General features: G+C 37.3%; 1 protein-coding gene across 1 annotated transcript in view; it reads left to right on the top strand.

Annotated features, from left to right (window-relative positions):
- Positions 1 to 14,947, top strand: part of CERT1 (ceramide transporter 1) — a 101,190-nt gene that overhangs the window by 58,718 nt on the left and 27,525 nt on the right. Inside the window, exons 6-8 of the mRNA XM_049768792.1 lie at positions 5,881 to 5,964; positions 9,762 to 9,919; positions 14,342 to 14,434. Coding sequence (XP_049624749.1) covers positions 5,881 to 5,964; positions 9,762 to 9,919; positions 14,342 to 14,434 — 335 coding nt within the window. The remainder of the gene's footprint in view (positions 1 to 5,880; positions 5,965 to 9,761; positions 9,920 to 14,341; positions 14,435 to 14,947) is intronic.

The raw sequence follows: 14,947 nt of genomic DNA, 5'->3' as shown, positions 1-14,947 counted from the left end.
GGCATTGCTGCTGATAGCAGTTTGGCTGAGGGCAATCATTTCTTAGGAAAACCGCACCCTCCTCAGGTTAATAGCAGAGCAGACTCTCAGCTAATGGATACATGCAATCCAAGCCAACCCACTTTTAGCTATTAGTAAGTAGGACATTTCTGTACATAGCATTTTCAGTTTACAGGGGTCTCAAACTCGCGGCCCATGGGCCATTTGCGGCCCTCCGTACAGCATTTTGTGGCCCTGCTCTAGAGGAATCTTTTTTTGTTTTGTTTTGTTTTAGTTGTTTGGGTCACACCCCCCAATGTTCAAGGCTTACTACTGACTTTGCACTCAAGGATCACCCCGACTTTGCCTCCTGCGGCCCCCAGGTAAATTGAGTTTGAGACCCCTGGTGTAAAAGATAAGAACATTGGGGCTGGAGTGATAGCACAGCAGTAGGGCATTTGCCTTGCACACCAGAGATTCACGACGGACAGTGGTTTGAATCCCGGCATCCCATATGGTCCCCCATGCCTGCCAGGAGCGATTACTGAGTGCAGAGCTAGAAGTTACCCCTGAGCATCACTGGGTATGACACATAAACAAACAAACAAAAAAAAAGACACAAACATTGAAATATAGAGGACAAGCACAATGATAGCACTACTTAACCAAGTTCACATGTTATCGTCTATACAGACCAATGTGAAAAATACATACTATCCTCACAGAAAAAGGCATAGAGTAGCTAGTAGATAGAAAATGAGATCAGGGCTGGAGAGATAGCACAGCAGTAAGGTGTTTGCCTGCATGCGGAAGTACGGTGGTTCGAATTCCAGCATCCCATATAGTCCCCTGTGCTTGCCAGGGGCGATTTCTGAGCCAGGAGTAACCCCTGAGCACTGCCAGGTGTGACCAAAAAAAAAAAAAAAAAAAGAAAGAAAATGTGCTCAGAAATTGCCCCTGGCTTGGGGGGGACCATATGGGACGCGGGGGATTGAACCGCAGTCCTTCCTTGGCTAGCATTTGCAAGGCAGACACCTTACCTCTAGCACCACCTCGCCAGCCCCGTACTATTCAGTTTTAAACATAAGTCTATAAGGCATGCTGAGGAAGTACAGGCAGAATTGTTACTGATATCAGATGTGAATTGACTATTGACAAAGAAAGCAAAAAATTATAAGGACCTACTGCCAATCCTTTTCAAGCTCTTCCAGGAAATTGAAGAAACAATCACTTCAAAGCAGCTTCTATGAAGTTAACACCACTCTGTTATCAAAAGCAGACAAGAAACACCACAGAAAAAGTCTGTGTCCTTGGTGAATAAAGATGCAAAGATCCTCATCAAAATACTAGCAAATAGAATCCAACAAGTCTTCAAGAAAGTTATACACCATAACCAAGTAAGGAGTCTTCCAGGGATGCAAGGATAGTTTAACATATGCAAATCAATCAATATATCATTTCAATAAAAGAAAAAAATATGATTATTTCAATAGGTGCAGAGAAAACATTCAATAAGGTCCAGCAGTGGATCATGATGAAAACTCAACAAGATGGGAATTAAAGGATCTTTACTTAATATTGTCAGAGCCATTTACCACAAATCCATTGGGAGCATTTTTGTTAATGGGGAAAAATTAAAGCCTTTCCTCTAAGATCTGGCAGAAAACAAGGTTGTCTCCTCTAGTCACTTCTATTCAAATAGTACTGGAAATATGTGCGATAGCAATTAGGCAAGGAAAAAATATCAAGGGCATTCAGATAGAAGGGAAAGAAGTAAAACGCACTGCAGATAGCGTCATTCTGTATCTAAAAATCCTCAAATTCAAAAAAGCTTCTAGGACCAATAGACTTGTATAGTAAAGTGGTAGACTACAAAATTAATACACAAAAATGTATGGCTTTGCTATATACAATGAAAGAGAATTAAAAAATTATCTCAATCACAATTTCTCAGAATCAAGTATCTTGGAGTCAGTTTTACTAAAGAGTGAATAAGACTTATACAATGAAAACTACAGAACACTGCTTCAAGAAATAAGAGAACACTAGGAAGTGGAAACATAACTTTCATTAAAATGTCAGTGCTTGGGGCCAGAATGATAGCACAGTGGTAGAGCATTTGCCTTGCACACTGCTGACCCAGGATGGACCCAGGTTTGATCCCCAGCATCCCATATCGTCCCCCAAGCCTGCCAGGAGTGATTTCTGAGCACAGAGCCAGGGGTAACCCCCGAGTGCCTCCGAATCTGGCCACAAACCAAAAAATTAAAAATCAATACTTCCCAAAGCATTGTACAAATTTAATGTAATCTCATAAAAATACCAACAATATTTTTCAAATAAGTGGAACAATAAATACCCATGAATTGCTAAAGTAATTATTGGCAAAAAAGAAAAAGAAAAAGAAGAAATCACTTTCTCAACTTTATATTATATAGCAGTAGTCATTAAAACCACATGGTATTGGAATAAAGACAGATCCTCTGATTAATGTATTTAACTTGAATATTTAGAGCTGGACCTACAGATTTATGATCAATTAATAAAGCTTCTTCAACAAGTGGTGCTGGGAAAACTGATTATATCCTTAAAAGGGAATTCAGTCCTCTCTTTAACACCATGCACCACTATCAAATCAAAATGGCATCTCTAAGAATGAAACACCACTGGCCAAGCATCTAGAAGCAAAGATAAACAAATGGGACTAAATTAAACAGAGAAGTTCCTGTACCTCAAAGGAAACTAGGATAAAGACTACCCATGGAATGGGAAATACTATTCAGCTAATTCCCAACTGATAATGGGCTAATACTAAGACATATTTAACAAAATAAAAAAGTCTAACCTCATTTGAAAATGAGGAAAAGAAATGAACAAGCATTTTCTCAAAGAAGATATACAGATGGCCAAAGGCACATGAAAAAATGCTCCACATTATTAATCATCAGGGAGATACAAATCACAACAACAATGAGATATCTCATACCACGGAGATTGGCACACAAAGAACAAGAACAACCAGTGCTGGGGTGAGTGCAGGGAGAGCGGAACTCATTCATTGCTGGTGGGAATGCTGACTAGTCCAGCTTTTTAGAAAACCAAATATTCCTCAAAAAAACTGGAAATTGAGCTCCCATATAATCCAGCAATACCATTCCTAGGGATACATCTGAGGAAACTCAAAATACCATGCATTTAAAGTCCTCTGCATTCCTATGTTGCAGCACTATTTACAATAACCAGGATATGGGAACAACCCAAGTGCCCAAGAACAGATGAGTGGCTAAAGAAACTGGCATATCTACACAGTGGAATACTATGCAGCAGTTAGGAAAAAATGAAGTCATGACATTTTCTTATACATGGATATGGAAAGTTATGCCAAATGAAATGAGTCAGGGAAAGAATAATCTCATTTGTAGGATATAAGACATCTAAAAGTATGGTAATAATATCCAGAAACAATAGAGAATGAGGGTTAGGAAGCTTGCCACAAATTGATAAAGGACCACTGTGGCAAAGAAATTTGTAACTGATCACTCTGGCCAAAAATGAGGTGCTTAAAGGAGATAAAGTGATATTCATGTTAATGTACTACATTAACATTAGTACAAAGCACAGTGCCAAAAAGGGTGGAATAAAAAGTAGAAAAGTAAAAAGTCTACCAACAGCCAGTTGAGGGAGGTAGAGAGGAAAAAGTGCACTGGTGAAGGATGGTGTACATTGACTGAAATTCAATCATGAAAAATTTTGTAAACATGATCTTAAAGTAATAAAACAAGAAAAAATAATTACAATGATACTCATGAAATTTGAAAGTTTCTATACTACAAAAGAAATTACTGCAGACAGTAAAAATAAAAACTCCCTGCTGAGTGGTAGAAAGTATTTGTATTTCAAGTATCTTAATGACTGATAATACAGAATAAATAAAAGCAGCCATTTCATACCTTCCAATGAGGGATTATAGAAATATTCTGAATCCTTGATGGCTAAGATAGAAACAAAACCAATACATTTATTCAAACCAATGTTACTAAATTATAATTTTAGCTAATGCAGCATCTGCTTTTGCTTAGAGCCCTCCCTAGCACTTGAAGATACACATTATTGAGCTACGTGTTTACAAGAATTATTTGATGGACCATCAAGAAATAGCTATGTACTAGTACATTTCTCTGCAGACTATAAGTTTAACATATATTTAAAACATTCACAAAACTAAATTATTTAAGTCAGGCAGCCCTGTCTAAAAAATGGGAACAGGAACATACTTTTTCAAAGAGCTTATACAGATGATCAGAATGCATCAAGTAGATTCCCTGGTTATCAGGGAACTGCACTTTTAAAAATGACAGGGCTTGAGAGATAGCTCAACTGACTACTTGTTCTATAAACTAGACCCCAACATTTCATAGTTTTGTAGTAAGTATCTCTATGAATGATTCCCAAGGAGTGTCATTTTATGAAATAAGTCAGAGGGTGGACAAGTGCTAGATGGTGTTATTCATATGTAGTACTTAAAGAAAAGGGGAACAGGACAGAGGGATAGTACAAGTAGAGTTGCCTTGCATGCAGCCAGGTAGAGCCCAAAAAGAAAATTAAGATTGTTTAACCCTGTAGGTCCAGGTCAGTGTTTCTTCTGGTGGGGGCCTGGAAAGATCCAGAGCCTAGTAATAGTAATGTAAGATACAGCTACGGGGTGGCACAGAGTGATTTCTGTATTTTTATTCACTTAAAGAAGGTCAATTTCTAGAGGTGGGTGGATATAGCACAGAATGATTTTGTTCTATATTTTTCTAAAAAGAATGGTAGACCAAATAAGTTTAGGCATTTGATCCAGATACTTTGGGATTACAGAGGACATGATGTCTGACTGAAAAATATTATTTGAGGGGGCTGGAGCAATAGCACAGTGGTAGAGTGTTTGCTTTGTACTTGGTGACCCAGAACGAACCTGGGTTTCATCCCTGGCATCCCATATGGCCCACCTTAGCCAGGGGTAATTTCTGAGCACATTGCCAGGAGGTAACCCCTGAGCGTCACCAGGTGTGGCCCAACCCCCCCCTCCATATTATCTGATTTTAAAATAGTACTACCTTAAACTAAAAGTACTTCTAATCTTGCTCGTATTAGATGAATTAAAGTAGATCGCCTACCATAAGTAATGGTAAATTTAAGAGCTTCAAAAGTTGGATTTTGGAATCTTATGCATATAAGTCAACTATTTTTTGTATGTTTTTTGGTGGTGGTGTACATCTGGCAGGTAACTCAGAAGTAACTAGGGTTACTTCTAGCTCTTACATTCAGATATTAATCTTGGCAGGCTCAGGATGCAGGAGATCAAACCTGGGCCAGCCTCGTGCAAGGCAAGCGCCCTATCCACTTTACTATAATTGTAGCTTCTAAATTAACTTCTTATAATCTGCTCATACTTTTAAGCCTCAAGCAGAATTATAAAATGGCCCCAGATACACAGAAAGGGATTGGAAATCTTAAAGAGAAGTTAATTCTTACCTAAGGTATAAACTACTACTTACATCAATATTTCTCAACCTTTTATATACATTGATCTCTTTTAGTCTTGTTTTCTTCAGGTCCCTCTGTCCAAACAATTGACTCTAGTTTCATGCCAATTCCAAACTTACATATGTGATTTTTCACCTATGATTTCCATGGAATATTGCAGGGGTTGTATGGTCTTAGTTGTGAAATGCTGCCTTCAACAAATGAGGATAGCTACATTATTTGAAAAACCACAGCATATTTGTTGAGTATACCTTTATAACCAGTAAAAATAAAAAGATGAAAAAGATCTTATAGTTATTGATTCAATTAAACCAAAGAATAAATTGGTTGATTTGTATTTTTTTAATTCTAATATTTCTGTATTTTATTTAGTGGTAGAAGATGATGAAGATGACTTTCCTACAACACGTTCTGATGGAGAGTTCTTACATAATACCAATGGCAATAAGGAAAAGAGTAAGTAATACTTTTCCTTCTCTGATTATTTGGGGAAGTTCTTTTTTGTTTTTTTTTTCTGTCTGCTCAGAAATAGCTCCTGGCAGGCACGGGGGACCATATGGGACACCGGGATTCAAACCAACCACCTTAGGTCCTGGATTGGCTGCTTGCAAGGCAAATACTGCTGTGCTATCTCTCTAGCCTGAAAATCAGTTTTAATTCACTTGGTAAATCCACTTGATAACCTTTATTACACATATGATTACAATAACTGTTTTAAAACTTTGTCTTAATTTTACAACATCTGGGTCATGTAAGGTAGTTGGCATGTGTCAGTTTTTTTCTCTCAACAGTTAATTTTTTTATGTTGAGAATTTTTGGATTATATCCTGCATATTTCATATATAATGCTCTAGATTCTTAATCTTATTAGAATTCAAAGGGTTGATTTTCCTTTATTTCTACAGTTGGTCAATCTGACTAGATCTTTGGATGCACATCCTTTTGACAATGAAATCAGATAATTGAGAAACCATTCATTACATAATTACTCTGATGAAGTCCACTAATTTTAAAACCAAATGAATACACACAGAGCTTTCAAAAGCCAATCTCAGAATCATATGTGAACAGAGAGACTCAAAACAATGAAATAGAAATTAAGTTAATAGTCATTTAGAATGATGTTTGATGATTTTTTTAAAATCATGTTTTAAACTTGCGGATATTCCTTTTTATACCAAATGAAGAAAATCATAGGAAAACTATGAGAAATTTTTTTGGCTTTTGTTTGTTTTGATATTATGAGCCACACTCAATGGCGCATAGGAAAACTATGAGAAATTTTTTTGGCTTTTGTTTGTTTTGATATTATGAGCCACACTCAATGGCGCTCAGGTTTTCTCCTGGCTTTGTACTCAAAATCACTCCTGGCAGGCTCAGTTGACCATATGGGATGCCGAGGATTAAACCCAGATTGGTCACGTAAAAGGCAAATGCCCTATCCGCTGTGCTATCACTCTGGCCCCAAAAACTAATAGTTTTAGTATAGATACGGATCCTTAATACTATAAATTCAGCAAGCTAAATCCAGTACTCTGATGTTCTCACAACAAAATTACTTTGCTGCACATTCTCAGAGCATATCTTTGTCATTAAGCAGTAATACATTTTTTAATGGAATAAGAGCCTAAATGATATGGTCATTTCAGTAAACATTGAAAAAGTTAGACCAAAATCTTTACTTGGTAAAATAAACAAAGCAATTCTTTTTTGATTAAAAAAAATATTGAAAAGGGAGTTACAGTGCTTTCTCTAGTTGCCAATAATAATAGAGTATTATTATTATTATATTCATTTTATTGTAAGCTGATTCCTTATGCTTGAAGAGAGAGAACACTGTAATATATGTTCTCAACTAGGGGCAGTTTTCTTTCTCAGGTCACACCCAGCGGCTAAAATTTTTTGGGTTGCAAACTGAAAAAACATGTGGGCTTCTGGTATAGTAGGCTTGAGACCAGATGTATAACTAAAAAAAATTATTTTTGTTTGTTTGTTTGGGTTTTTTTGTTTATTTTTGGGTCACACCTGTTGACGCTCAGGGGTTACTGCTTGTTATGCACTCAGAAATCGCTCCTGGCTTGGGGGGACTACATGGGACACCAGGGAATTGAACTGCAGTCCTTTCTAGGCTAGCGCTTGCAAGGCAGACACCTTACCTCTAGCGCCACCGCTTCGGTCCAACATCCTTTATTTTTAACCATTTTTATTAAGTACTGAGATTTGCAATACTGTTAATTATACCCTCCATGCATATTTCATTCCAGAACAACTCTTATCACCAGAGTTCTCACCTCCCTCCACCAATGCCCCAAGTGCCCCTGACAAATAACCACTCTCCCTTGTCAGCTAGTTCTTTAGATAAAATATCCAATTGGCCATTATTGTCCCCTGACTATGTTTCTTTATATCGCATATGTGAGATAAATATTTTTTTATTGTATGTAACAACTAAGCATCTATAATTCATTCTCCCACCCAAAATAACAGTTACCCTGCCCAGAATGGTTTTAGTCCCATTATTGAGAATAATCTGTTGTAGAGATTAAGAAGGTTCACTGTGTTAAGCTCTGGACTCCACTCCTTATGTCAGTAACCTAGTTTTTCAGTTACTCAACATGGTGTACCTTAGTTTCTGAGTTGATATTGCATATTATAGATATTATATTATATTATATTATATAGATGTAACTTACATAATAAAATGAATTAATGCATAGAAAGTACTTATAACATTGTCAAATAGGATTTCTTAATGACACTTAGTACTAAATGTGAATGTGTATAACTTGATAAAAAGTATTTTAGGAACCAGAGAAATAGAACAGTGGATAAGACACATACCTTATATCTGACTAACCCAGGATTGATCCCTGAGCTCCACACAGAATGAGCACAGAACCAGGAGTAAGTCCTGAACACAGCCAGGTATGACATAAAAACCAAAAGAATTTCTTTTTTGCTTTTTTTGGGGCCATACCCGGTGATGCTCAGGGGTTACTCCTGGCTATTAGCTCAAAAATTGCTCCTGGCTTGGGGGACCATACGGGACACCAGGGGATCGAACTGTGATCCATCCTTGGTCAGCTGCATGCAAGCAAACACCCTGCCGCTTGTGCCACTGCTCCACCTTCTAAAGAATTTGTTTGTTTGTTTAGGGGGTCACACTTGGTGAAGATCAGGAGGTAACTCCTGGCTCTGCACTCAGAAGTCGATCCTGACAGGCTTGGGATACCATATGGGATGTTGGGATTCGAACCGGGGTCCATCTCTGGCCAAAAGAATTTTAAAATTTAGCCAGAGAGATAGCATGGAGGTAAGGTGTTTGCCTTTCATGTGGAGGGATGGTGGTTCGAATCCAGGCATCCCATATGGGCAGGCTGGGGCCTGCCAGGGGCGATTTTCTGAGCTTGGAGCCAGGAGTAACCCCTGAGCACTGCCGGGTGTGACCCAAAAGCCAAAAGCCAAAAAAAAAAAAAAAATCTATCTATATATATATAGATATATATATATATATATCAGTGATGTCACTTCCTTAAAATAAAATATCAAATGGCACAACTTTACTATTTTTTTTTAATGACATAGTAGTTTGAATGTATTTTTTTTTTTTTTTTTTTGGCGGGGAGGCGATGCTCAGGACTTACTCTTGGCTCTGCTCAGGGAACCAAATGGGATACCAGGGATCAAACCTAGATCCTCAGCTTGCAAGGCAAGTGCCCTACCTGTTCTATTATCTCTCCAAACTCTCACTTTTAATGATGAATTCAGTTACCTCTGAGATCAGAAACAAAGTTAGAACCAGAATATCTGTCTTGGTCTTGGGGGGGATTTTAGGTCATACCTGTCATTCCAGTTCAACGATATTAATGGTGAAAGTAAAGCATAGAATGATTCAAATGAACTTTTGGGGTGCAGAGGGTTTGTTTTGTGAAGCACAGGGCTAACTGACTCTGTGCTCTCAGGGCCACTGCTGTAAGTTTTTCAGAGACCTTATATAATGCCAGGGATCAAAATAGGGTCAGCCATTTCCTTAACCTCTATAATATCTGTCTGGCTCCCCCAAACCTCTATAATATCTGTCTGCCCCCCCCAATATGCATTTCAAGACATATTTTCTCAGTTTTCCAAGTATCTTTTCATTTTATAATACATAAATTTATTTTTTGTGCCATCTATTATATAATATAGAACATGGCTTCAGTGTGGTAAAGAATGGTTAGAAATATTTTCAGTGAATGGTTTTCTTTTTTCAGTATTTCCACATATAATGCCAAAAGGAATTAATGGTATAGACTTTAAAGGAGAGGCAATAACTTTTAAAGCAACTACTGCTGGAATTCTTGCTACACTTTCTCATTGTATTGAACTAATGGTTAAACGTGAGGACAGCTGGCAAAAGAGAATGGATAAGGTAAGATTGGTAATTTTTTAATGTTTAAAACAAATTGGATTTTTTTAAGTTATTCATCTTTATTATACAAGCACAGCTTGTTCAAAGAAAATAATATTGCATTGGTATAAGTATCAGGTGGTATCATCATCATCATCATCATTATTATTGTGTATTACTTTTCCTAATTAATGAATTCTTGTACCATATGAATTCTTGATATTATGATTTTTTATAGTAATATTTTAGTTTGACATTTTAGTTGGGTTTTTTTTTTGTTTTTGTTTTTTTGTTTTTGTTTGTTTGTTTTGGTTTTTGGGTCACACCCAGCAGTGCTCAGGGGTTGCTCCTGGCTCTACACTCAGAAATTGCTCCTGTCAGGCTCGGGGGACTAGATGGGATGCTGAGATTCGAACCACCGTCCTTCTGCATGCAAGGCAAACACCCTACGTCCATTCTCTCTCTCCGGCCCCAACATTTTAGTAATTTTTTTAATGAGAATTTTACTCTCATTTCAGCCTTGATAGTTTCAGTTTAGTTTATTTTCTCCTCGAGAGAGCTGTACAGCTTTCCCTGTGGGAGAGGAGCAGCATGGAGACAGAGGAATCTAGATCAGGGTAGTAGTTCCCACCTGTGCTATTAAGGTGGTAAAATTAGATTTTCTGGAGACAGTAAGTGACTTTTTTTTCTGAAAATGGATCCAGCCAGTTTGGAAACCTCTGCTCTGGCCTCTAGGTCATAACCTAGAGCAGAACACTAAGGAAATCTAGCTCAGCACGGATACAATGGCATAATGTCCATGGGTTTAAATATAACTATGTATTTGTCAAAGTTAAATGCTTAGAAGAAAAGAGAACTGTTCCAAAACTCAAATATAGGGGGCCAGAGCGGTAGCAGAAGTAGTACGTGCTAACCTGGGATGGACCTCAGTTTAATCAGTTTAATCCCCCAGTCACCCAAGCCAGGAGCGATTTCTGAGCGCATAGCCAGGAGTAACCTCTGAGCATCACCAGGTATGGCCCAAAAAGCAAAAAAAAAAAAGGGCAAAATAAAACCCGTCAAATATAGGTGATAAGAAGCTACATTGACTGGCAGTATATATTATTTAAAACAGGGTCATGTAACTAATTGTGATAATTGTGAAAAATTTAACAGAGATTTGGGAACACACGTGGTCAAAAATTCAAAATCAAACATGTAAATGAATCAGGTATTTCTGGAAGCACTTAACCTTATATTGGTTATTTTTTAATGTTTTGTTGAGATGTGATAATTTACAAGGCTTTGTTTATTAATAATTTTTTTATTTAAGCACCCTGGTTACAAACATGTTTGTGATTGGGATTCAGCATAAAATACACACCCCCTTTTAACGGTTCAACTTTCCTGCCACCAGTGTCCATTTATCCTCCTTTCGCATCCAGTCTGTCTTTGAGACAGGCATTGTATTTCTCTACCATTTTCATGGTAGTTGTTAGTGTAATTTCTCTAACTGCACTTACCACTCTTTGTGGTAAGCTTCATATCATGGGCTGGTCCTTCTGGCACTCATGTTTATTGTCTCTGGGTATCATTACTACACTGTCTTTTATTTTTCTTAAATCCCACAGATGCGTGAGACTGTTCTGTGTTTCTCTCAGATAAACAGACATATTTCACTTAGCATAATAATTTCCATAGCCATCCATGTAAAGGCAAATTTTGTTACTTCATAATTTTTTTAACAACTATGTAGTATTTTGTGTATATGCACCACAGTTTGTTTAGCTACTCATCAGTTGTTGGGCAGCTGGATTGTTTCCAGACTTTGGCTATTGTAAATAGGGCTGCTATGAACATAGAAGCTCAGTGGGCACTTTTGTGTTCTTAGGGTATATCCTTTGGAGTGGTATTGCTGGATCATATGGGAACTAAATGTCCAGTTTTTTTTAAGGAATATACATATTGTTTTTGAGAAAGGCTGAACTAGACAGCATTCCCATCAACACTGAATGAGAGTTCCTTTCTCCTCACATTCACACCAGCACTTGTTCTTTATGATATATGCCATTCTCTGTGGTGTGAGATGATACTTCATTGTTGTTTAGATTTGCATCTTGCTAATGATTAGTGATGCGAATATTTTTTTCATGTGCCTTTTCTGCCTTTTTTAAGGAAATGTCTGTTTATTTCTTCTCCCCATTTTTTTATGGGGTTAGCTGTTTTTCTCTTGTTAGTTCTATTAGTGCCTTCTATATCTTAGATGTTAGCCCCTTATAGGATGGGTATTGAGGGAATACTTTCTCCCATTTTGTGGTGACCTTTACCCTTGCTGTTTCCTTTGAAGAGCAGAAGCTTCTCAGTTTGATGTGATTCCATTTGTTTATGTCTGATTCTACATGTTTTACAGTGGTGTTCCTCCTGGAAGATGCCTTTAGTCTCAGTGTCATGGAGTGTTTAACCTATATACCTGTAGCCTCAGATCTGATATCAAGGTCTCTAATCAATTTTGATTTGACCTTGTGCATGGTCTTAGATAGTGGTTGTGTTTTCCAATTTTGCATGTGCTAACCAGTTGTCCCAGCACCACTTGTTGAAGAGGTTTTTCTTGCTCCATTTTGTTTCTTGCCCCTTTATCAAAGATTGATTTATATCTGGAATCATTTAGGTACCACGCTGTTTCAATAATTATTGCTTTGTAGTGCAATTTAAAGTTGGGGAAAGTGATGCCTCTCATCTTTTTCCTAAGGGTTGCTTTAGCTATTCTTGGGCTTTTATTGTTCCAAATGAATTTTGGAGACTTTGATCCACTTCTTTGAAGAATGTCATGCGTATCCTGAAAGCGATTGTATTAAATTTGAATAATGTTTTGGGAAATATTGCCATTTTAATTGTTAATCCTTCTAGTCCATCGACAGGTTATATGTCTCCATTTCCTGTGTCCTCTTTTATTTCCTTTTTTGTTTTTGTTTTTGGTTTTGGTTTTGGTTTTGGTTTTTGGGCCACACCCAGCGGTACTCAGGGATGACTCCTGGCTGTCTGCTCAGAAATAGTCATGGCAGGCACGGGGGACCATATGGGACACTGGGATTCAAACGAACCACCTTTGGTCCTGGATCGGCTGTTTGCATGGCAAACGCCACTGTGCTATCTCTCCGGGGCCCCCTCTTTTATTTCTTGAAGCAATGTTTCATAGTTTTCTTTGTATAGGTCCTTCACTTCTTTATAGTTAAGTTGGCTCCAGGGTATTTAAATTTCTGTGGTACTATTGTGAATCGGATATTTTTTAATGTATTTTGTCTCGATCATTTGTGTATATGAAAGGCCATTAGGTTTTTGTTTGTGTATTAATATTGTAGCCTGCCATTTTGCTACATTTACCTTGTAGCCTGACACTTTGCCTTGCATGAATCTATTGTTTCTAGGAGCATTTTAATAGTCTTTAGGATTTTCTAAGTATAGTATAATGTCATATGCAAACAGTAAGAGCTTGACTTCTTCCTTTTCTATTTGGATCCCCTTGATATCCATTTCTTGCCTAATTGCTATAGCAAATACTTTAAGTACTGTGTTGAATAGGAGTGGCTGGGGGGGGGGGCAGGCAAAATATTTTTTTAAAATAGCATCTAGCACCTCTTTTTTTTTTTTTTTTTTTTTTTTTTTTTTGGTTTTTGGGCCACACCCGGCAGTACTCAGGGGTTACTCCTGGCTGTCTGCTCAGAAATAGCTCCTGGCAGGCACTGGGGACCATATGGGACACCGGAATTTGAACCAACCACCTTTGGTCCTGGATCCGCTGCTTGCAAGGCAATCGCCGCTGTGCTATCTCTCTGGACCCCCTCAATTATTTTTTATAATATCTTTATTTAAGCACCTAATTACAGACATTATTGTAGTTGGGTTTCAGTCATATAAAGAACACCCCCCTTTACCAGTGCAACATTCCCATCACCAGTGCCCCAAGTCTCTCCCCCCCCACACCCCTATCTGTATTCAAGACACGCTTTCTACATCTCTCATTCATTGACATTGTCACCATAATTGTCAGTGTAGTTAACTTGATGATTTTTATATATATATTTGTACATCCCTGTAATAACAGATCAGTATGTGAACTCTTTATAACTTTATTTTATAACTTTATTATTTTATTTATTAGAAAATAACTTTTCTAATACCCCAGAAGGTTTTCTCTATGCCGTCTTTGTTCATTGCATTCTATCATCTCAAGATTCATCATCTCAATTAAATATAGAATAGAGACAGTTTGGCAGAATTTATTTAGATACATAAATCTTAGCAATATGGCTTATCATTTGTGTATGAGAAAGATATTTTCTTGGACATAATAATACTTTAATGTTTCACAGTCATTTTTTCCAAGTTACTAAGTTTCAGTGAAATGCAGGCAAGAGCTTCACTTGATAGAAATATCTTGTTTTGCTTTGTTTGATTTCCAAATAGGAATCAGAAAAGAGAAGACGAACAGAAGAAGCATATAAAAATGCCATGATAGAACTTAAGAAAAAATCTCATTTTGGAGGACCAGATTATGAGGTATGAATTGATGTTTTGGTCTTAAAGAAACATGTAAGCCATGTCTATGACAGTTGTGCTAAATTTTAAATAATATTTTTGAAGCCTATAAATTTAAATAATGGCTGAGAAGTGAATAGGAGAATAGAGCCTCAAAGCCCCGCCTTTGTTAATTTTTTGTTTTAATTTTTTGTTTTGCTAAGTTGTGCTCAAACACTATTGCTTTATTCAAGATTTCTTATAGGTGTGTCAAGTGACAGAATCATTACACCTTAAACTTAAGGTGTAAGGCAGGTGAAAACTTTACAGTTTAACTGGAAAGATCCTTTTGGGGGATTTTATGGTATTTTTGTTTTTGTTTGGGGGTCATGCCCATTTGTGTTTAGGGCTTACTCATTGGCTCTGTACCCTTGGATCACTCTGGCAGTGCTGAGTGACCACATGTGGTGCGAGAATGGAACCAGGATCCAACACATGCAAACTAAGTACCCTACCTGTTTTAAATCTCTCCTACTCACACTCAGAAAAATCTCA

The sequence above is a fragment of the Suncus etruscus genome, chromosome 2 (genome assembly GCF_024139225.1).
Source record: "Suncus etruscus isolate mSunEtr1 chromosome 2, mSunEtr1.pri.cur, whole genome shotgun sequence".
NCBI classification, from domain to species: domain Eukaryota; kingdom Metazoa; phylum Chordata; class Mammalia; order Eulipotyphla; family Soricidae; genus Suncus; species Suncus etruscus.
Note: the sequence above shows the minus strand (reverse complement) of the source record. Positions and strands in the feature narration are given on the sequence as shown.